The sequence below is a fragment of the Canis lupus genome, chromosome 3, assembly GCF_003254725.2.
Source record: "Canis lupus dingo isolate Sandy chromosome 3, ASM325472v2, whole genome shotgun sequence".
NCBI classification, from domain to species: domain Eukaryota; kingdom Metazoa; phylum Chordata; class Mammalia; order Carnivora; family Canidae; genus Canis; species Canis lupus.
Genome location: NC_064245.1, coordinates 74334482 through 74358563, shown reverse-complemented (window position 1 = coordinate 74358563; position 24082 = coordinate 74334482). Strand labels below are relative to the sequence as shown.

Genomic DNA, 24082 nt, shown 5'->3' with positions numbered 1-24082 from the left:
AAGTTGAGTGTCTGAGGAATAGAAGACAATATTTGCAGTGCATACTCTTGTATCTTTTTAAAAATGTCAACATTTGTGTATTAACTATTCGTTTATTGAATTTAAAAAATACTTTGGTCTTGGGACGCCGGGGTGGCTCAGTGGTTGAGCATCTGCCTTTGGCTCAGGGTGTGATCCCGGGGTCCTGGGATCGAGTCCCACATCGGGCTCCCTGTGAGGAGCCTGTGTCTCCCTCTGCCTATGTCTCTGCCTCTCTTTCTCTGTGTCTCTCATGAATAAATAAATAAAATCTTAAAAAAAAAATACTTTGGCGTTTTCACTTCTCAGTGTATTTAACTTTGCCCCAAATACCATTAGGATACTATGTTAGACTAGAAATCAAATTATCATTGAAAAATTGACTCAAATTGCACTCCTGCCTTTTCTTTTTTTACATAGACTTAATTTTTTTTAAAGAACAATTTTAGGTTCACAGCAGAATTGAGCAGAAGGCACAGAGTGTTCTCGTATACCCTCTGTTCCCAAACGTGCATAGCCTTTCCCCACTGTCAGGGTCCCCAACCATTTGTTACAGTTGATGCATCTGGATTGACACATTATCTCAGAAAGTCCAAGTTTAAGCTATAGTTCATTGTTGGTGTTGTACATTCTGCATGTTTGGACAAAAGTATAATGACGTGTATTTTGACTATCCTACAGAATAGTTTCACTGCCCTAAAAATCTCCTGTGCTCTGTCCATTCATCTTGTCCGCCCTCCCTGACCCCTGTCAACGACCGATCTTGATAGTTTTGCCTTTTCCAGAATGTCCTGTAGTTGGAATCCTGAAGTACATATATCCTTTTCTGATGGGCTTCTTTCACTTAGTAAGGTACATTGAAGCTGCTTCTCTGTCTTTTCATGGCTTGATTGCTCTTTACAGCCCTGAATAACATTCCATTGTCTAGATGTATCATTGTGTAGACTGGCACCTTCGTTGCTTCCAAGTTTTGGTGGTTATGAATAAAGCTGTAAACATTTTTGTGCAGGTTTTTGTGTGGACATAAGTTTTCAGCTCCCCTCCGCAAACCTCAAGGGGAATGATTGCTGGGTTATATGGTAAGAATATGTTTAGTTTTCTAAGAAGCTGCCAAACTGTCTTCCCAAGCGGTTGTAACCATTTTTGCATTCCCCCCAGCAATGAATGAGAGTTCCTGCTGCTAGACAACTTCCTTAGCATTTGATATTGTCAGTGTTGCACATTGTGGCCATTCTAATGGGTGTGTAATAGTATCTCATTGTGGCTTTGATTTGCTGTTTCCCTGATGACACAATGTGGAGCCCCCCCCCCTTCCTTTTGATTGTTAACTTTTAGGCAGTAGAGATAATAAATTTGTCCTTTTGCATTTTATTTCATAATACATGGTGGTATTCAAGAACATTTACAAAAGTTATTGAAAAACAAAAAATGTAAATGGTTATATCTGTGTATCTATACTTAAGTACCTTTACTCTTTCCGTTACTTCCGTTGCCTCTGATTTTGCTTTTGGGAGCAGGAACTAGCCGTTTATATCATTTTGTTAGATTTAAAAGGAAGGCATGATGAAAAAGAATTTCCTTAGTTTTTATGTACTTTGGTACTACTTTTGCAAATTATTTTTATATCCTTCATGTGCTATAATGAGATTAGGCTCCTAGGCCTTGTTCATTTACTCTGGTTGGGCTTGGCTAAAATAACCTCCAGCCTTTCTCATCTATAAAATAACGTATTCCATATTCATCTTTTTAAAGATCCTGTTTTAAAATTGAGTAATGTCAAAATCTGCAGAGGAAATTGTGAAGATCATCTACAGGTGAAAAGTCTTTGAACACGGTTGAGTTTGCAGCTTGTCAGAGGTTTTGGTGCCACTGTGGTGTAGGCATGAGGATCCAGACATAAGCAGGACACAGGCCCAGCCTTTGAGCAGCTTGCAGTTTAGCAGGGAGAGGTACACCTGTGAAGATGATTTATTGTAATCATACAGATGTGTGCACAGGGAGTCACTCTCATCTGGGGATGAGACTTTTTTTTTTGAGGATATGAGAACTGAGCTATTTTTTTTTTTTTCAAGATATATTTCTTTATTTGAGAGAGAGAGAGGGAGAGAGTACGCATGATTGCATGAGTGGGGGGAAGGGCAGAAGGAGAGAGAATCCCCAAGCAGATTCCCTGCTGAGCGTGGAGCCCCATGTGGGAGTTGATCCCATGACCCCCGAGATCATGACCCAAGCTGAAACCAAGAGTCGGCTGCTTAACCAGCTGACCTACCCAGCCGTGGAGCTAAGTCTTTAAGAGAAGTTGATTGGGTTGTGGGTCACTGATGTGTGGTGAATTATGAAAAAGAATTGTTTGAACATACTTGTGGTAATTTTCCAGCATGTTTTAGAATCATTCAAGGTTGCTCTCCTACACTGTTGCCTTGTTTTTGAGACCAGCAATTTTTAACCGTGGGGAAAGCAGTCACTTTAAACAAATGACCAGGGTACAGGGAGATTCAGAATTAAGGCTCCTTTTCCTTTGTCCTGGGGCACCCCTGGGCCTGCACACACCTGTCAGATATGGAGGCTAGCGAGGTGGTCACTCTTTTGCAACCAGAATATAATTCCATTTTCTCTCTTCTCCATTGGTAAACTGAGACCCAGAGCAAGGAAGTTAATTAACTTGGACGAGATCACACAGCTCATTGCGGCAGAATTGAAACCTAAAGTCTTGGGTTTTGCACACCTTGTTGATGTTGCCCTGCTGACTTGTTTGTGCCTTGGTCTTTAAAGTATTTTACAAAAATCAAAAGTATGCATGTCTATCAACATATCCTATTTCAGAATACCTTACTCACCTGGGTGAGTTTATGTGTCTTTCAGAGTAGGCCCAGGTGCCTGCAGGGACACAAAGAAAAAGGAAGCATAAAGTTGAGCCGTCTGCTGGGGCGGGTAGAGGTCCTTCGACATGTGAAGGGTGTCATAAATGCTCCACAGCCTGGGAGGCCTGACCAGCTGTGTGAGCTGTGAGTCGGAAGAAACCAGGGCCCAAGCATTTGAAGACAGTGGAAGTTGCCCAAGTCCAGTGTGGCGACACAGCTCCCCGGTGCCCGGCTCCAGTGACCTGCTGAATCACATAGCACCCTATTTCCTGGAGGGCGTCCTGTGGGAGATAGGGTAGGTGTGTATAACGTGTCTCTTCTCCTCTAATGGGGGAAATGGAGTTTTTGTTCAGAGAAACATTTGCAAAGCGGATTTAACGGGAGAGGAAACTACATTAGTGTTAATGCAACCGTGGAAAGGAAAAGAGGATTGCATTTTTGAGCACTTACCGTGTGCCAGCCTTTGCGTGGGGAGTAGCAGCTTCCAGATCTTCATGGGTGGGGTGTTATTCCCTCCTGTTTCTTTGGGAGAATAGTATAAAGAAACTGGAGTTTGGAGAGGTTAGGTCATTTGTGAGAGCAATTAAGATGGAAGCTTGAATTGCCTGGCTGTAAATTCACGTGTTATCTGTTGTACCTGTGTGATCGCTGTAATAAAGGGATTTTACAGCACATGTTCCAAGATACGAAGTGAGGGCGGTCAGAACTTAAAATATTTTGTCCCACCAAGAATTTGAATTTTCCCCCTTCCTTAGATGAGAGGCATAAAATGTCCACCTAACGTGCTTTTAAAAACAGGTGTGTAAGATTGAAATCAAACAAGAAGTGGAACTAATATTTTTAAAAAGCCTGAATTTTGTGATGTTCTTGGTTAGGGAGAGAAGAGAACAGGAAATAAGAGGCACAATCGCTGACAGGAAGATTGAAGATGGGTCAAGATTGGTGGACAGGTTAGGGGCAATTAAATGATGGACCAAAGAGGTCAGTTTTGAGATGACCATAGCCTGATTTTTAGTTTTTTTGTTGACTTGAGTCATGGGCCTTAGGAGTATTACCACTTATTATCTGATATTCTCAAAGCACCGTGGAAGCATATTTTTGCCTCTCTAGGAAAGTCTGTGTATTTAGAGACTACTTAGGATAGGGTCTCCAATGGCAGTACCACCCGAACACACCCGATCTCCTGAATAGGCTCTCCAGAGAATCCTGCCATACTGAACATTTCTTCGAGCCTAGGATAGTACACAAGACTGGAAATTAAAGGGTTGGGTTGGAGGCCCCAGTTTGCCTCGAGTTTGCTGTCTAACCATGGCTAGTTGCCTTGGGAGTGGTACTCATTGCCCTGCTGCCATCAGTCATGTTGGGGTGTCACACAAGATGTTTTAAGTGATATGCATGGTTAAAGCCACTTTTTGGGATAAGCTTGTGTAGGAAACAGGATGGGTGTAGCCATATCTTTACATTACATTTCCTGACATTAAGTTCTACGTCCCTGGGTCTCACTGAGTCCTTGATCTGTGAAATGAGAACACTGTGTTGGGTGATTGCTATAATTGTTTTCAATTTGGACTCTGTATGACTGCAGGTCAGGCCAGTTATCTTAGATTGTCCACCTCTGATAAGAGAGAGCCCCCGGAGCCACGGGCCTGGGACAGATCCCTCCTCCACGTGTTGTTACCAGTGGAGATGTGACCGCAGACAAGCCCCTTCTCTGCGAGAATCAATGTGTTCATCCACAAAATGGGCATGGTAAGTGCCCTCCAGGCCGTGGATGATTTACCCGCATGATGTACTTGGAGCAGTGCCTGGCTCAGATTCAGCACCGGATAGGGGGGAGATAGCACCATCCTCATCTTTTAAGTCAGGGGTGGAGACGCCACTTGCGGTTGCTTCATCCTGTTCCCTCTTTTTGAAGATGAAAAAGCCGGACCCTCCAGAGGTAAGGTGGCTTTCCCAAAGTCAGAGTGAAGTTTTAGGTATTCCGAGTCTGCTTAGCCCAGAGCTCTTCATGTCACCTTGTACTCGCTATGATATTTAGATTCTTTGTTGTTCTATCACCTTCTGCATGAATTAAACATAAGCCCTGCTTCAGCAGCATGGAACAAGAGCAAAATGCTTTTGTCAGGCCACAAGTAATTTAGATCAGATAAGGGGAAAATCGACCTCTCCAACCAGCCAACTCCCCCCACCGTGTGACTTTGCCCAAGGTCACAGCTTCATCTTGTTTTTCCCCTTCCATAAAATAGAGGTGGGGAGCAGCTGCCTGGCCGTTTCGGAAGCCCTTTTCATCTCTCAAAATACTGTGAAGAATTTCTTCACTGCCAGGTTTGTAAGTCCAGGAAATAGTGTGCCAACCAAAGATGTAGATTCTCCAATTTTGGAAAACTTTAAAAATAGGAAGGAAGTTTATTTGTTTAACCGAGTTCATAATTGTAGGCCTGCCGAAGGCAGAGAATTGGCCAAATGGCATTTTGCGGAAGTTCTCTCTACAGGGTGGACCCAGAGGAAATCAGTCATTAGGTGAAAATAAACTGTAAGATGGGTGAGACAATATTTGCTCAGAGATATTTACATGGGTCTATTGTGATGGTCACCATTGTGTCAGGTTCTTTTCTTATATGTGTAAGTTTCCAAAGTTGAAACATGAGAGATTTAATTGTAAAAAGTGGCTTCAGAAACACAAACCAGAAACCTGTTTGTGAGTAATGACATGGTGGCCTTTTGTGTACTGACTATTGATGAGTTGTATGAATATGAAATATTGCTCCTACTTTTACTGTGGTCACCGCTCTCCTGTAGTTCCACCAATAGCCCTATTACTGAGTTTGTAGGTAAACTGAAGGGCTTCTCTTTCCTTATTTGAAGATATGTGAAGGTAGCACATAGGAATTTATATAGCGCTGGAGGCCTAGTAGGGGCAGCTCCTTGAGTCTGTACCACCTAATATTAGCTGAAAGAATGAATATCCCAGCAACGTTCGATTGCGGCAATTCTGTAGTGTGTAAACTAGCTGAGACTGTGATCTGTGGATGTTTTCCCCCAGGGAAAGAGTTCAGTGACCTAGACCACCAGAGCATACACTTCTGTATTACTGTTTTGCAGTTGCCACACCATTTTTAGGGTAGTTTTGTGGTGCTTCCAGGCATGTTGGCCAAGAAGGTCAGCTGCTTCAAGTACAGCATTGGTCACGATATGTTAGTTGTGCAACCTCTCTGTGCCAGGTGCCAGGCACTCGAGACACAGATGCTCCAAGAGGAGAAGCGTAGTCTGTCCCCTTGTGGAGATGAAGACTGGTGTTCGCAGGGGCTGACCCCATAGGCCTGTGGTAGAGCGGGCTGAGGGAGATGTAAAGCCTCTGGGCAGCCTTACACAGAGATGATACCTGTCCACGCGCAGTGAATCCCACCTGACAGTCTCGTTTTTAATCAGCAGGGACAGGACTGATGTACATGTTTAACTCAAATAAATACTGTTTTTCTCAAAAACAGTGCTTTCTGTTTGGGAGCCAGTAGTGTGGTTTGGACGTGGTTGTTAAGGTCTGCAGTGTCCTGGAGTACCTCTCTGCAGATTTTGGGGGCTTTTTAGGTCTAACGATGTTTTGCTTTGATTCTGATTGCATAAAGAGAGGCAGTGAAGCCTGCTTGGCCCCTCTCTGTGGGAGAGAGGATCGTTCCGCCCTCAAAACCCTGCATGCAGACCCTGTGATGGAAACCAGTCTTATCCTCACACAGGGCCTGCTGTTAAACTTGAAAGTGCAAATCCAATAAGGCTTGTGAATCTGAGAGACTAGAAATCTGGGCAGTGGCTGGTGCTGTTTTGTTTTGGAAGTTTTTTTGGTGTGTGTCTGTGTCTGTGTATGTATGTGTTTTAATGTAATGGTTTAGAGGCTTTCATCTCATAAGGAAAGTTTAAACCGAAGACTGTATTTCCTCCTAGGTAAAAACAAACCATGCGGACCTGATGTGGTCTAGAAAAAGAGTCTTGAATGGGGAGGTCTGGTTCTGTCCGGCCCAACTGACCTGACGCCGGTTGTTCCAGCCGTCTGAGGCTGTTTCCCAGTAAAATGAATAGGCTGAGTGAGTGGTTCGAGGGTCCCATTCAGGGGATGAGAAAGAACGTTTGGCTGGAAGAAGCTGCATAAGCCAAGACGTGAGGCAGAATCCAAATGAGCAGAGGCCCAAGATAGGTTTGAGTGGAGTTGCATGGACTCCCCGGCCTTGGCCCCTGCTGGGAGAACTCACAGGAGGAGATGATGGCAGTGCTTCCCTGCCGTCTGGAGGTTTCTAAAGGCCTGGCTGCACTGTTGGTGTTTTGTAGAGATGAGAGAGGCCCCTGGGAGGTTTGTGAGTAGTAGACTGATGTCGTCAGGGCAGTCCGTGGAGAGTGGGATGGATGGATATCTGTCCTGGGAGAGGCCCAGCGCAGCTGAGCTTAGCGGGGTCTTGTGGCCTGGCAGGGGTGTGTATGGGCTCAGACCAGCGCTTGAGGTTTGGGGCTCATAGTGATGGGACACACACTCTTATCGATGATGGCAAGTGGAGGGAGGAGAGCGAAGAGGAGCTTCCCAGATTTTGAAACTAGTTACCTGGAAGGCATTTGGGGAAACAGGTAAAGAGAGGGGCCTGTTTTAGGGCAAAGAGATGAGCTTGATTTGGATGCTTTAAGGTCATGGTGCTGATGTCTGGGGATTCTTAGAGGTGATTAGAAGTTAACATTCAGTTGAGAGAATTCAGAGCTAAAGATGTGGATTAAGAAATTATCTTTTTTTTTTTTTAAAGATTTTATTTATTTATTCACGATAGACAGAGAGAGAGAGGCAGAGACACAGGCAGAGGGAGAAGCAAGCTCCATGCCAGGAGCCCGATGCGGGACTCGATCCTGGGACCCCAGGACCGCGCCCTGGGCCAAAGGCAGGCGCCAAACTGCTGAGCCACCCAGGGATCCCTCTTTTTTTTGTTTGTTTGTTTAAGATTTTATTTATTTATGAGAGACCCCCAGAGACAGAGACATAGGTAGTCTGATGTGGGACTCCATCCCAGGACCCTGGGGAATTATGCCCTGAGCCAAAGGCAGACAGACGCTCAACCACTGAGCCACCCAGGTATTCCCAAGAAATTATCTTTTTTTTAAAAGATTTTCTTTCTTGAGAGAGCGCATACATGAGAGCAGGGGCTGGGATAAAGGAAGAGAGAGAGGCAGAGAATCTCAAGCCGACTCCCAGCTAAGCTCAGAGCCTGATACAGGGCTTGATCCCAGGATCATGACCTGAGCTGAAACCAAGAGTTGGATGCTCAACTGACTGAACCCCCAGGCTCCCCAAGAAATTATCTTTGTTGGTCTTGAGGTAGTGCGTGAGATCCCCAGAGAGAGAGAGAGAGAGAGAGTAGAGAGAAAAGCAGAAGACCATAAAGAGTCATCCCCATGATGTCTGAGAAATGCAAGTGCATTTTACTAAAGACTTCTAGCGGAGCTAATCACATTCATAAGATTTCATTGCCCCATTCCTTCCTTTAGGGCTTATCTTTCTTTTCGTCTTGTAAGTCCAGATGAAATCTCACCTTGGAAAACGTCAGGATTCAGAGACTTCAGAAGTCCACTCAGTAGGTGGACCTCTCGTTCCAGGGTTTAGAACTAAGCGGACGTCGATCAGAGTTCAGTTTCAGCAGGTCACTGAGACTTCTGGACACCCATTAGCCGTCCCCTGGGCGTGGGAAAAAGGCAGCTGGGCTTTGAAGGCCTTGCTCGCAGCAGCTCCTGGCTGGAGCAGCTGTCTTTATCTCTTGTCAGCCTTGGTTTCGGTGTTGGCTCCCTAGGAATGTTCCTGATTGTAAAATATCTTGTCTCGTGAAGATGAAGCCAGCCCCCCACGCCCCGACACGTCGGGGAGCCGGAGCCGGGGAAGGAACTGTGCTTTCAGACTCCTGCCTGCTGGGACCCACTGCCTGCTCAGCAGGCCTTTGCAGGCGGTAGAGGCAGGTGCCTGTCTTTAAATAAAGCCCTAAGCGGGTGGGGGGGATTGAAAGTCTGACTGTGAGCAGTGTGGACCTGCCCCTCCGCCCGGTGCCCGAGTCTTCCCGAGGGACGCTCAGCATTGCTCAGGACATCCAGATGCACGCAGCTCTGATCGGAAGATTGTTATATCCTAAGGAGAAATCTTTCTCGTTTTATGTCTCCTCACTTTGCCTTCCCATTTATGAGAGCACGAACGCCTCTTCCTCACGACAGATGTGCAAAGGCTTCCTGGCGTCCCCTTCCCACGCCGACAGCCCTGGTCCCCGTCCGTGGAATCACAGGCGCCTTGTGACTCTTGCTGCTGCCGCTGCTGCTGCTTTTAAAGTCTGCTAACCCCGAAAAGGACAATTCTGTAGCCATCAGTGGGAAGGCTGGTGAAGCTGTGACACCCCCCCCCTTAATGTAAGGATGACATTTCTCCTAATGTCTCCTAATGCCACAGGCGTTTGTTCCTTCTCATTCTTTTGGTATCCAGGCCGCTCTGCTGGCTTATCCTGGGCTTACAATCAGCTAAAAATCCTTAAATCTTTGTCACATGAACTTCTGGCAAGCCATGTCTGCCCCATGGGTACTTACTTACCTGCCTGAGGTTTTTGGTGGTTTTTCTTTTTCTTTCTTTCTTTTGGAGATTTTTTTTTTCAATTTGCATATATGACAGATTTAACATACAAGTTCCTGATGTTGGGATTTTTTTGTTTTCATGTTTTCATTCTATATTCTAATGTGTTTTTAATTTTTTCTATATTCTAATTTATGTTTATAGAATAGTAGAATTTTGGAATGGGAAGTGATTTTTTTTTTTTTTTTAAGATTTTATTTGCTTATTCGTGAGAGACACACAGAGAGAGGCAGAGACACAGGCAGAGGGAGAAGCAGCAGAGGAGGGGCTCTCCCTGCGGGGAGCCCGACGCAGGACTCGATCCCAGGACCCCGGGATCAGGACCTGAGCCAAAGGCAGATGCTTAGCCTCTGAGCCAGCCAGGTGCCCCACAGGAAGTGATTCTGAGAGTATCGCAGTTCGTTCCCTTTAGTGTGACACGGGTCAACCGCCTTAGGGAAACTGGCCGTGGAGGTTTGGTTGGGTGCTAGGACAGGATCGTATTTTCTTTCCCACACACTAGGTAGGAGGGTAGCATGAGTCAGGGTAGGAAGAGAAATGTTAGCTGAGGGCTAGGCACTGGTTATGAATTCAGGCTCAGGCTACTTTATTTATTCTGTGGGCAATTGTATACTCTTTCATTTTTATCTTGTGTGTCTCCTTCATTGATTTCCTTCATCTCTGAAAGCAGGAAGGCAGTGTTAGCCACTTACTCTGCTTTTGCACTATTGTGCTAGGATATGGTCTGAGTTCCATAAACATTTATTGAAGTTATCTTACATTTAAAACTTCTGAGAAAGCCAAGGAACAGCAAATAGTCTTGTTATTGTTATAGTTGGCATTACACAAAGTTAAAATACGTTAAACGAAAAACAGATTAGACCGGTTCTAACTAATATCCTTTACTGGCCAAAGTTCTCATTTGTCTGTTGATCAAGATTAAAGAGAAGGACTGACTACTTGGTGAGGAGAGTTCATTTCAAGGTAAAACGGTACAAGAGAAAAGACCTATTTCTACTCCTGACCTGAGTGAAGCTCAGGATTCCTGAACATATGTGACTAAGTTTTATTCAAGAATGCAATCCATGTCCTAAAAGCTGGTGTGGTGTGCTTAAAGGCTGTAAATGATTGCCTTGTTTATGACACCTCGGATTTTTGTTTTTAAGATTTTATTTATTTATTCATGAGAGACACAGAGAGAGAGAGAGAGAGAGAGAGAGAGAGAGACATGGGCAGAGGGAGAAGCAGGCTCTATACAGGGAACCTGACGTGGGACTTGATCCCAGGTCTCCACAGTCACGCCCTGGGCCAAAGGCAGGTGCTAAACCGCTGAGCCACCAGGGATCCCCGACACCTCAGATTGTGATGGAGTCTGGCAATCGTGTATTTTTTTTTTTTTTAAGTTTAAATTTCAAACATTTCCTTGGCACTTGCCCTGCACCTCACCGATGCTGGTGGCAGGGCAGTGACCGGGCAGCTCGCGTGAGCTTCAGCAGGTGCCATGCTGCACAAAGTCAGACCTGCAGTCCAGCCCACGCCTGCCTTGCCAGAGTCTCCCACACACCGGTGTTAGGATGCGGGGTGGAGGACAGAGCTCTGGCTTTGAGTAATTTGAATGGTGCCTTGAAAAAGGCCCCGAAAATGTGAGGAGTAGCCTGGGCTGTAAATAATTTTGTGTTTAAAAAAATTAATACTCTTGCTGTCAAAGGGATTCCATACTGTGTCCACAAATGTCAGAATTTAAATTATATTCATTTTATTGCAGTTATTAGGAAGTAGCAAGAATATTTACCTGGTTAATAAGGTTAATGGTTATCTAAACTTAGGGTTGGACTGTCAGCTTCATAAAATAGACCAGTTCTGCCTATTATCCCAATTTTGATCTAAGCTATAATTTTTGTCTTAAGTAATTACCTAGGCATATCAAAGGATAGCCTTTTGAATCTTACTTTTTATATTTAGACTGTCATCTCAAGTTTTTAGTTTCTATAGATGTTGACATTTCTTTTTCAGATTGCATTTCATGATTTAAAGGCTTTTTGTATGTTACATAGTGAGGCATTGGGGGCCACTTAGAAATGTATGCCATTTCACTTGTACTGTTGAAATAATTTATCATATATTTACGATGAAGATTTTTCTTTCCCCCTCCACTCTCCAAATAATTTTGTCCCTGGAAGGTCTCATCTAATAAGAGTAGGCCATGATCTCTAAAATTTCTTAAAGTTTAAGAAAGGAGTACTTTTTCAAAAATGAAAAATAACCTTTAGGATCACAAAAGCAATACATGAAAATTATAGGAAAACAACCTACTGATGAGCAAAGATAAGAGAGCATATTCCTGTTCCCCAGAGACTGCCAGCTCTCCAGATCTTTTCACGCTGTATGTCTTGGGCTGAGTAAGTAGAAGAAAGAGCCGCTCTCGAACACACACTGCATTTTTTTCAGTCTGTTGGAACCCGTGGCCCATGGGACAGGGGGGTCACAGTGGGGACCCCGAGCCAAGCCACGGCTCACCAGGCTTGCGGTTCTCAGCGTTTCCAATGCTGCTTGGACAAGGAAACGGCCTTGAGCAGAGCGAGAACTCGTAAATAAATCCTAGACTGTAATCTGTGTCAGATTCCTGGAGGTTTTTCCTCTCGGTGCGTGGGATCTGCTAACCTGTCGGTGGCTGCCCCATCCGCTGGATTTCCCATTTTTGCTGCCGTGTCACCTTCTGGTCGTGGTCGATGTCTCCCCTTCTCTGCATGTGCCCCCCCACTCATCACTCATCATGCGGTCTGGGTGTGAGGGTGGGGTGGGCCCCGGGTGACTCTCAGGGTCCTGCTGCCCACTGCCCCCCCTCTTGCCGTGTGTCCCCAGCCACCCTTCTCTGCAGGCCCTGTGGCCCGGTGGCAGGTACCTGGGCCTGGGCCCACCTGTCCCACCCTGGGGGCTCGTTGGTGGGCCTGGGCAGGCGGGTGGGGGCCTCTCCTCCTGCCCTGCCTACTCTCCAAGCAGGTGCCTCTGCTCTGCTCACCTGGTGGGCGAGGCTCCTGTGGCTCCCAAGGCCTCTCTCACCTCCTTTCCTAACCAGTGTCCCATCTCGGTCCCCCGCTCCAGGTGGTGCCACTTCATGTACAGCCCTGGCGCCCAGCACAGGTCCTGACCCAGAGGAGCCTGCATTTCTGTTGAGATGGAAATGTTTTTCTCAGACGCTTGATGTGACGAGTCAGTGAGGTGATCTGTGCGAAGCACGGTGGTGGCGCAGTTAGGGCCTAGAGGTGCTGTCGGGGCCTCAGATGCCGTATTGCTTCCGTGCAGGTGAAGGTGTCAGCAGTTTGGCTTTTCCTCCTGACAGTGTACATGCGGTTCTATGTAATACCGAGGTCATACTTTCTCTACCTGATTTTAGGTGAGGTTAGAAAAATAAAGCTCTTTTGTTGTTTCTTACCTTTCAAATTATTATTATTTTTTAAAGATCTTATTTATTCATGAGAGACACAGAGAGAGACAGAGAGACAGAGATTGGCAGAGACACAGGCAGAGGGAGAAGCAGGCTCCATGCAGGGAGCCCGACGTGAGACTCAATCCCAGGTCTCCAGATCACACCCTGGGCTGAAGACGGCGCTAAACTGCTGAGCCACCCAGGCTGCCCCTTACCTTTCAAATTAGAGTTCACCTACAGCACTTGGGTGTATTTTCAAATAAATACACTTAAATTGAGATTAATTAGTATTATAATATCCACTTTGCACATTAAGGTAGAGAACTAAAACACTGCCATTTATTTTCCTTTCACATTCAAGTTGTGTGTTAAGTAAATGCTCTGACAAGGTCTGCACGGTCCACACAATGACTTAGATACTTATTCCACCCCAGACCCAAAGTGCGGTGTGGGAGACAGACTCAGTGTGCTGACCTATGTGACGACAGAGGTCCAGGTGCCACGGGAACCTGGGGAGTGGAGCCGAGGACCTGTTTGAACTGGATCTGGACGAATGAGCAGATGGTAGTGACAAGTCAATTGAAGGACAGTCTAGAATAAAGGCTCCACTGCCTGTCTGCGGTTGTCAAATGTGAGCTGCAACCCAAATAAGTTTCCCGAAATGAGAATTCAAAGATAATAATTTTGTCACATTTTTCCTCTTCTCCCACTGGCAAAGATAATATGAAGTTTGTAGTAGAAAATAATTTTCCATCTGTTTATTAGACTAAATCGTCACATTCTAGGAGTAGCTGGGCAGTAACTCACATCAGACTTGAATTGAGTCTTTCTTGATAACATTTGTATAGGGTTGTAATGGTTTTATATTGATGAAGAATTTGCATTATGTAGAAATTAATTCCATAACTCTAACTAATGGACACTTGAGGTTTACTCTGTTGGAATTTGCTTTCCATATTGACGACATCATTCCATTTTAATTTCTCTTTGTAGACTTTGATGGCCATAGCTTCTGGTGCAGCTTTCCCATTTTCAGTTGGATTTATGTTTGTAGCAGAATGGTGTGATGACTTTCTTGCATTATTCATATATATAATATGTACACACTGTGGCCCCAAGAGAGATGCCTGGTGGTGATGGTTATGTTATCTTTGAATTAGTTTTTTTTAATTTCTATTTATTTATTCATGAGAGACACAGAGAGATAGAGAGGTAGAAACACAGGCAGAGGGAGAAGTAGGCTCCATGCAGGAACCCCAATGTGGGACTCGATCTCAGGACTCCAGGATTATGCCCTGGGCCGAAGGCAGGCGCCAAACCACTGAGTCACCCAGGGATCCCATTATCTTTGAATTAGGTGGGTGTACCTGGTTTCCCTTGCCTCCAGGCCCTTCCTTTAGTCCACGGGCTCTCAATTTAGGATCTGGGGTCCGGGAGGGGTGGTCCATGAACTAGAGAAAAAAAATTGTATCTTTATTTTTACTAACTTCTAACTAAAACTTAGCATTTCCTTCAATTATGAATGCAGTCATTAAATCCAGTAGCATAAGCAGCTCCCAAGGCAGTAACATCAATAAAACCAGTTATTTTCATATTGCATTACAGTAGTTATACATTTTTAAAAAAATAGTTCTCTGAGAAATAGAGACAGAGCATGTGAGATGTCTGCACATAAGTGGATGGAGGGGCAGAGGAAGAGAAGCCTCAAGGAGACTCCCTGCTGAGCACAGAGCCTCACGTGGGGGCTTGATCTCATGACCCTGAGGTCATGACCTGAGCCAAAACTAGCAATCGGACCCTTAACTGATTGAGCCACCTAGATGCCCCTACAATAGTCACACATTTCTAAAAAATACTGTTGATGTTTATCATTACTCTGAATTATAGCATTTATTTGACTTGCCCCTAGATCTTGTCAAATATGGTAATAAGTACATACTAAATCATAATTTTTAAAAAAGATATATTTTTTCATGAGAAACACACAGAGGCAGAGACACAGGCAGAGAGAGAAGCAGGCTCCATGCAGGGAGCCCGATGTGGGACTTGATCCTGGCACCCCAGGATCATGCCCTGAGCCAAAGGCAGATGCTCAACCACTGAGCCACCCAGGAGTCCCACTAAATCATAATTATTCGGGTAATTCCCTTTTAGTATAATTAAGTTCTTTTGTATTTCCTTGTGTTCTATTTCGTACATTTTAAAAACTTTATTCTGAGAAGATTCCATAGGCTTCACTATGCTGTCACTATGTTTGGGACACAAGTTTAGGAACCTCTGCTTTGGTCCGTGGGATGCATTCAAGAGAAGAGCATGGCAACATTTGCTCAGGGAGGATTGGTAGGAATGTGGGATATGTAATGAAAAGCTGAGATACTGGCTCTCACCCGAGATGCCTGCTAATCCCATGCAGTCTTGCCTGTTGCTCCAGCCCACAGCAGTACCCAGTTCAACACCTCAGTAGCTCTTCTTTTTTTTTTTTTTTTTCTCAATAGCTCTTCTGATCATCATAATACATGTGCATTGCAGCCCTTCCTTTGAAGGGTTAAACTTCATTCTCTGTAGTCTTTGAAAAAAGAATACACTAAATGAGTTCCCATCTAAAAATGGTGGAAATAAAAATAGCTTAGGCGTTTAAAGGGGTCAGTCTTCAGCTGTCTAGAAGAATCTTATAAAATCCAAAAGGACTTAGTCCCACTGTTTCTGGTTTATTATTTTTACAGCATTTGTTCTTCTGCAAATACTTGTTGTATGCAAACACTCATACCTTGTGTTGGAGATACCACAGATGTAACATGGTTCTCTTCTAAGATCTTCTTGAGATGTTTCTTTGTCATCACTTGAAGTCACTTGAAGTTTTTAAAAAATATTTATTTGAGGGGGAGAGAGAGAGCATATGCACAAAGCAGGGAGAGGGGGAAGGGAGAGAGAGAGAGAGAATCTCAAGTGGATTCCTCACTGAGTGTGGAGCCTGACTAGGGGCTTGGTCTCAAGACCTTGAGATCATGACTTGGGCCAAAACCAAGGGTCAGATGCTCAACTGCCTGAGCCACCCAGGCACCCCACTAAATGTTTTTCAGTTGCCATTATACTTTGAGCAAATTTATTGAGTACTTGCTGTGTGCCAGGCACTGTTGTAGGCATGTTGGACTACATCAGTGAATGAAATACCCAATAATTCTGTCTTAGAGCAGATATTCATGCTCTGGAGTTTGTAGGGCTGTCCTGTAAGCTAGAAAAACTGCTTGCAACCCACAGACTGGTGCGTTTTTTAGGTAGTGGTTTTCACACTTTGTTCCGGTGTGTCCTTATGACACCTCAGCGCTGGCTGAAGGAGGGGAAGGGAACGTTCTGCTTTTTCAGCTCCATTTTAATCAGAGCATTCCTGCTTTTACATATTTGAAATTTCTGGAAGGTTAGGGGTGGGGTGAGGAGGTAGGGGAGAGTTCTGTTGCCTTTGGATGTTTGGAAAGATGGTCAGATTCTTGATGTGATAGGCATTATCTGTTGCAGGCTGGCATAGAATAACTTTTTGTCTGCTCTGTACTGAAAGGCAGGTGGAATAATAGCAAGTCCCGTTACCTGTAGGTAGTGTCACTTCCGTTAAAAATTTTTTTTTAATGGCTTAATACAACCATTTATTATGTATGTGGTTATGTGGGTAAGGTATTTGGGAAGGGCTCCGCTGGGCAGTTTGTCTGCCTGGCTTCCTGTGGGGCCATGAGGTCTAGATCATTCATTTCCAGTGTGGTTTCTTTGCTCAGGTGTCTGGTGGCTCAGTGGTCCTGGGCTTCTCTTGCTGCCCGCCTGGGGACCCCAGGGCTGTTTGGTGTGGCTTGGGCTCCTCAGGTCCTGTCCCTTTCATAGGGGGTTGATCTTTTCTTACTCTGAAAACATGAAGGGAACAGCTAACAGTTATAGGGAGTGAGTATGTGCAAGGCTTCATACCTACAACTTTCACACTTATTGTTTAATTTTATCCTCCAAATCTCCGAGGTAGCTGGTAACATCCCATTTTGATAGAAAAGGAGACTTAGAAAGGTTCTAAGAAGTGGGTGACCTGCCCAGACTTGCAGGTGCAGCTGCAGAGGCTGGAGCCTATGTCTGCATTTCCAGTTACAGAACTGCCCAGAGGACCTGTCAGGATAGTAGATTGACAGCTGCGGCTGCACAGGCGTTGTGATCTGCAGCAGTGAGAATTCATCTCTGTCTTTTCAGAGGTTATTCTGTTTCAGCGTTTGCTCCTAGAGGGCCCTTTGCTTGCAGTGGAATGCTTCTCTCAGGTCTAACAAGCAACACTGGGTTCATTCTCAGAGTTTCCACCCCCCGCCCATGCACTTCTCTCTCATAACATGCACACAACCACCAAACTACTCAAAAAAAAAAAAAAAAAAAAGCAAAGCTAGGGGTCCAGGTGGGGTTTTTTTCCTTAAAGATTTATTTATTTTGGAGAGAGAGACAGCACAAGCGGGACGGGCAAAGGAAGAGGATCTCAAGCGGAGTCCATGCTGAGTGTGGAGCCCAACTTGGGGCTTGATCCCAGGACCCTGAGATCAGGCCCTGAGCCGAAACCAAGAGTTGGAAGGCTAACCGACTGAGCCACCCGGGTGTCCCGAGGTCCAGGCAGTTCATGCAAAGGATGAGATGCTCATCACACATTTGGTAAAATGGTGTATTATTGAACAGAGTTCATGACAGTTGGCATAGCTTCATTGGAACTGGATCCTGAGTAGGTTTAATTTTTTTTTTTTTTTTTTGTATTCTATGTGTATGGTGTTTGCAGTGAATGGAACTGATGCTGTGGTTATCAGAAAGGAATAGATGGTTCTCTAGGGGATGACCTGTCAATGCAGTATGCCCGTGATTAAAGTTAGTTGCAAAATGCTGATCCTCTGCATATGCCTTTTTTTTTCCTTTTTTTTTTTTTTTTTCAAATAAAGAAATTACCATTTAGCATAGGCAAAGAACCCCATGTCAGAAAGACCATATCGTTAGCTGGATATTTGTGAGTTTAAGATTATATGGGTAACTTTATACGTTTCTATATTTTTCTTCTACATGGATGTGTATTGAACTTACTAGAAATAAAGATGACTAAGGAATGCATCCTGCCTCTGTGTTTAAAAAGGAGGGTGTTTTGCCGAGAAGTGGTTTTTCGTGGCCCTTGAGGTTGACCCTTTCCCAGCAAGGTGAGCACAGCCTGGCCGGGTCTGGATGGGGCCCAGCTGCGGGTCCTGACCTCAGCCCCTGGAAGGGAGGAAGAGGCAGGGGCAAGGTGTTCCTCCTCCCTTGTCCCTTCTTCTCAGTAGGAACCTGCCTGCAACGTCCTGACCTCCAGCCTGGACACGTCCGCCCAGTTGGCCCAGAGGCACCTTGGCTGGTGCTGACTGGGAGCCGAGGGCCCAGGGACTGGGGAGCAGAGTGTAAGTTTGTAAGAGGAAAGCATCCCAGAGGGGGAACATAGCTTTATTTTCCTCTTAAAATAAGGGGACAGGGCGAGGAAGAATTCGAGAGCAAAGCCTGCATTGTCCAGTAGTTGGCCTCAATTCTGATTAACAGATTGCAGTCCGTGTGTTTTAAGTACACAAAGTCAGGTTGTAAGGTGCTGTCTGGGGCGAGTTGTCCGAGAGCCTCAGGGGTTGTTGCACTTGAGGCTGAGAAGGTTCTGATTTGATTAAAAAGACTTTGGGATGGGTGTGGCCTCGGGATGGGTGCGCCTCTGTCCTGCGCCCCTGATGCTGTTCCCAGCCTCGTGCCGAGATTCACAGAACAAGTGCAGCCTCCCCAGGGGTGACTCTGAACCCCACAACCAGCCCAGAGAGTTCTCCTGTATCCGTTTGGTTTCTTTGCAGGAGGAAAGGCTTAAGGACAAGGTTTGTCCTTAAGCCTTTCCTATGAACAGCTAGCAGAAACCAGAGAATTCCTTTGCCTTGTTTTCCCTTGGAGTGGATTCTGCTCACAGGTCAGCACAGGAGAGGGATGTGCAGCAGGCCCGCGGGATAGCCCAGCAGCCCCAGTCACTGGGGACTGGCACTTCTCCAGCTGTCCAGGTGGACCCTGGTGCAGAGGGGAAGAACACGACCTCTTGAGAGGAGCAAAATCCTCCTCGAGTGGCTCATTTAGACCTGTGTGTAAGGCAGGGTGTGGATACTTTGTACATTACCCCTGGTTTTTGGTCCCGCTTCTTACCTTTGTGTATCATGTGTGATTACAGCCCTTTCTTGTTCAAGGTGGCAGGGAGCGGAGAGGCTTGGGAATAATGTGTAAACAAGTCATTCAGGTGTGAAATCTACTTCGGCTCTTTCTGAACATTATTGGATGTGATCTAAAATTTTATATAGTCCCCCTTTTTTTATAGGGAAAAAATGGAGTCAGTTGGACTCCCTGAGGGTCTTTGGTGGCTGGTTTTATTCTAAGGGCAATGTTTGGTAAATATTTAAATTTTCCTATTTTCTCTTGATAATTTATTTGTTTTTTTTTTTTAATTTATTTTTATTTATTTATGATAGTCATACAGAGAGAGAGAGAGGCAGAGACACAGGCAGAGGGAGAAGCAGGCTCCATGCACTGGGAGCCCGACGTGGGATTCGATCCCGTGTCTCCAGGATCGCGCCCTGGGCCAAAAGCAGGCGCCAAACCGCTGCACCACCCAGGGATCCCTTGATAATTTATTTGAAATGCACTCCAGACTGAGATTCTGCGTTTCTCAGTCTTCTCACCCTTCTTAGCATTTCATTTTCTGTAGTGTTGGCGTTCTACTGTGTTGAGTCATTTGTCTTCTTTATCCCCTTTGTTTAGGTTGTAGGTTACTGAAGAATAGGATCTATGTGTGATTCATCCTTATGTAGAATTTGGCATAAAGTTTTTTATAGGGTGGGTGTGTGAGCAGGACTCTTAGGTGCAAGTGGCAGACACCCAGTGTAAAATGGCACAATCAAAAATGTATTGGGGCAAGAATCCCAGTTGATTGGCTTCAGGCATGGCTGGATCCAGGTCCTCAAACATCAGAACCATCATTCTCACCCTGTCTCTTCCGTTTTCTTCCTCCCTGTCTTTGTTTCATCTTGTCTGGAACTATCCAGCAAGGCTTTATTTGTGATGGCACCAGAAATTCCAGGCTTGCGTCCTTAGAATTCTAAGTCCAAAAGCAGGATTTCTCAACCTGGGCAATACTACATCTGGGGCAAGATAATTCTTTGTTGTGGGGAAGCTCTCCTATGCATTGTGGGATATGCAGCAGCATCCCTGGCCTCTGCCTATTAGATGCCAGTTGCAACTCTTCCCATAAAGTTGCAACAACCCAAAATATCTTCAGACATTGCCAAATGTACCCCGCCCCCAGGAGAGGGGGGATGGTGGTGGGCTGAATTTCCCTAGATGGGGAACCACACTGGTCTAAAGCCACAGCAAGTTTCTTTTTTCCTATCAGTTCCTTAAAATGCATAGGCCTGCCAGTCTGGGTCTGGATTGGGTTACGTGACCAACCCAGACCTAATTATATGGCGGCATGTGGTAATAGAATATGCTGGTTGGTTTAGGCCAGGGTTGCCAGTCCTCTCCTGAGCTGGGGCTGGGCCCGGGCCTCTCTGTGCCATCTAACCACTGGAATGAGAGTGGGGTGAGGTACTGCTTATTATTAGGGCAGAGGGCACTGGATTCCACGTAAGACCAAAACAGGAAACTCCCAAACCAAAGCCAAAAAACACGTGGACCACCACGGGAACTGGGAAATCTTTTTGAATTAAGAATGAAGTCTTGGTGTGGTAGAAAGAGGATGTGTCTTGGCATCAGGCAGGTGCTGTCCTGACTCTTCAGCTCATTAGCGGGGATAACTTTGGGTGAGTTTTTTACCCTTTTCTCAGTCAAATTCTGTCATGCTTGTAAAAATACTATTTTCCCATAAAATTTTCAGCAATGTTATACAAACAGAATTATACATAGATCATATACTCAGTGATGTCAAAGTTTGAATAATCTCATACACCCGGTGCCCAGATGAAGAAACAGAACAGCCCAGAAACCCCACATGGCCCACCCCCAGTCACTCCTCCTCCAGAGATAATCCCTATCCCGTCTTCTGTTGTCATAGTTTAGTTTTGCCCGTTTGTGAAATTTTGCAAAAGTGGAATTCCACATGTGATTCTGTTCCACCTGTTGTTTCCTCTCAACATGACGATGATGAGTATTTACAAATGCCTGTTGTTGCACCTAAAATAGCTTGCTTGTTCCCCTTCTACGTGTTTCTGATTATATGAAAATAATACATATTTGTCAGTTCTATTTCTGGTCAGTGTCTTGTCGCTAGTTTTTGGCTCTTAGAAATGCTGTGACTGTCCTTGCACGGGTCTCTTCTGGGATGCGCTGGGCTGGGGTACTGGTCCTGCACCAGAGGTTGAATTAACTGCTTTTAACCACTGGGAGGTTCTTAAGGACTTCAGTTTTGAGACGTAAATGAAAACAGATGAAAGGCCTTGTGTCTGTTGTTGGATAGAAGTGTTTCATTAAGATTATGGATTTGGACATGAAAAGACAACACCTGGGCACTTGTTGGCTTGAAAATCAGCTTTAATAAGTTTAGTGTATTTGGCCCTGGATGATTTTAGGTAGAAGCAAAACCGTATTAGCGCCCAATGCTCTAGCTGACTTGGCTGTTTTGTCAATAAATACACACTGTGTATGACCGAATATTCCTTTACTAATGGTCTCTCAGTGGCAAAACTTCAAAAGGGCCTCGTTCATAAAAACCGATTGTGGTATGTGTCCTGGAGAAGGAACCAGTACTTTGATGTTTTTTCCTAGTACATTTACATGTTTATAGTTCTCTACCTTGTAGAAAAGGGACCCTAGTGTCCCTTTGCAAAGATTGTGTGACATACATCATGTGAGGGATTGCTGTGATTAACTGTTGGTTCATTATATTTGTGTTTCTTAATCTTTGAGAGATTTTGAAGTAAGCTTTGATCCAAATTATGGAGTAGCATTCCTTATAGGGCATTCACACCTATGTATTTAACGAGCTCAGACCTTAGGGACGCAGTGAATTTGTTTGCCCTTACATGGTATAAACAGCATGTCAAATATCTGTGGTGGGTTTTTTTGTTTGTTTTTTCTTTGTCTTCACTAGTTTGTTCATCTCAGCCACAAGCACAGCGTGTATCTGTGCTGTTGGGCTGCCTCAGTCCTGCTACACGACACAGGTTGCCTAGGGCCTTCATAATCTAGTAGGTTTTGGGGATGATGGTGTGGGGGACAGGGCAGGGAGGGAGCAGTCCTTACCCTGTGACATGAGAAAGGACAGGTGATAGATACATCAGGGCCTCTGCCCGTCAGGACTGTCTGGTGCCTCTGAGCACTGGGGATGCCAGGGGCCCCACTTCCAAACAGGCTGCTTCATCTCGGCCAGGGTGGGGCTATACATTAGTTTTCCTTCTTTCTTTCTTTCTTTCTTTTCTTTTAAAAGATTATTTATTTGTTTATTCGTGAAAGACACAGAGAGAAGCAGAGACACAGGCAGAGGGAGAAGCAGGCTCCATGCAGGGAGCCTGATACAGGATTCGATCCCAGGACCCCGGGATCACAACCTGAGCCAAAGGCAGATGCTCAACCGCTGAGCCACCCCGGTGTCCCCTATACATTAGTTTTCTTAAAATCCTGGCAGTTCTCAGGCACAGCCCCAGCTGAGTGGAGAGCCAGTGCATTCACTGCAGAGGATGGGACTTTGAGGACTTACATTCTCAGGTTGTTGAACATTCAGTGATTTATTCTGTGATCTCTGTCAGTATTTAAACCAACCAATCAAAATGTTTTGACTTCTCAACATTGCTTTAGAAAAGTCACAGAATAATTTCACAATCTTCCAGCGCTGCCTTCTCTCTTCTCTGCTTACCTTCTCCCAACTGCTTTCGTTAGCTCCTGCAGCTGTTAGATCACTTACTTGGATTTTTGTCTGTTTTTTAAACATTTGTAGAAACATGTTGGTTTCGTCAAAAGGTTGTAGTGAACCTTTCAAATGATTATTTTGGAGTAGGATGCTGGTTTTTGTGTTTGCAGGGACTCTTTTCAAGGCGTTTGAAAGCTAAGAGTTTGTCCTATTTGCCATTTCAGAACTTGGGAAGCTGAATGCAACTCTGTTTTACATGAGAGGGAAAGATCAAGACCCAAAGGAGAGAAGGATAAGGATGAATGATGTGGGTGGCCCCTTGTTAGGGGCCAGCGGTCATTAGCATTTCTTAATGTGCCAGATGCTGCCCCAGTCAGCTAATGAGCGGGTCTGATCTCTCTTTCTAGAAGACCTAACCCGTGAGTCTGACCTTTGCGCTAATCGTAAGCGTAAAGCAGCAGTTGAGGCCTTAGTTGGCCGTGAGGATCTGCAAGCAACAGGCAGATAAGAGACCTCCGCTCAGGACCAGGCTTCTTTAGCACATAGTCACTTTGCTCATGGTTGTGTTCTAGCATCTACTGGAAAATTCTACATTCTACTGGAAATCACACATCTCTACAGTGTCTCTCAGTTCCTAGACTGTGAGCCTCTCAGGTCAGAAGAATCCCATCTTATTCATGGTAGGAGGGGTGTTCGCATCTCTGTAGTCAGTCGAGTCTCAATAGGCCGCACATGTAGGTCCACACGTGTTGTATCTGGATGGTGTCGAACAGGTGTTTTATTCTCTTCCGATAATTTAGGTAGGGAGCGCCAGTAAGAGGATGTTTCTATAAGTGTTTTGTATAAAATCTAAGGCATGTAAGATAGAGGAAATACTTGGATTAATTTAGTTTTCTTCCCCTACGTTTACCTCGTTTCTGGCCAGCAAATGTAGGAACCACTCATTACCAGCAAAAATGAAACGCAGGTCTGTTCCTTCTGGAAAATAATTATGCAGGATAATTTTCTCTTTGAAGTGCCTGTTTTAACTTTCTGCAGTGATTGAACATTTTGTCCAAGGGACAAAAGCACAGTGCAGCCTGCTGTATTTTTGCAGTTTGGAAATGTTTTAATGTTAAATAACAGGAAAAAATTATAGAATTTTAAATACAAATCTGAGCTTCCTCATTTGATATTTGTTAGTAGTTGGCAGCAAAACAAAAGTATAAATGTAAAGTAAAACGACTTTTCATTCTAAATACTGTTTTAGAAACTCTTTCCTCAGTCCCTGTGAGTAAAATTACACT

General features: G+C 44.9%; 1 protein-coding gene across 7 annotated transcripts in view; it reads left to right on the top strand.

Moving 5' to 3' along the window:
* The window catches only part of TBC1D1 (TBC1 domain family member 1), a 237908-nt gene that overhangs the window by 86673 nt on the left and 127153 nt on the right, over positions 1 to 24082 (top strand). Inside the window, exon 1 of one of the 7 annotated variants that reach the window (XM_025438023.3) lies at positions 23459 to 23476. The exons of the other annotated variants lie outside the window; for them this stretch is intronic. Within the exon in view, the coding sequence (XP_025293808.1) occupies positions 23474 to 23476 (3 nt within the window). The 5' untranslated portion in view covers positions 23459 to 23473. Of the gene's footprint in view, positions 1 to 23458; positions 23477 to 24082 lie in introns of those variants that run through there. 7 annotated transcript variants of the gene reach the window in all.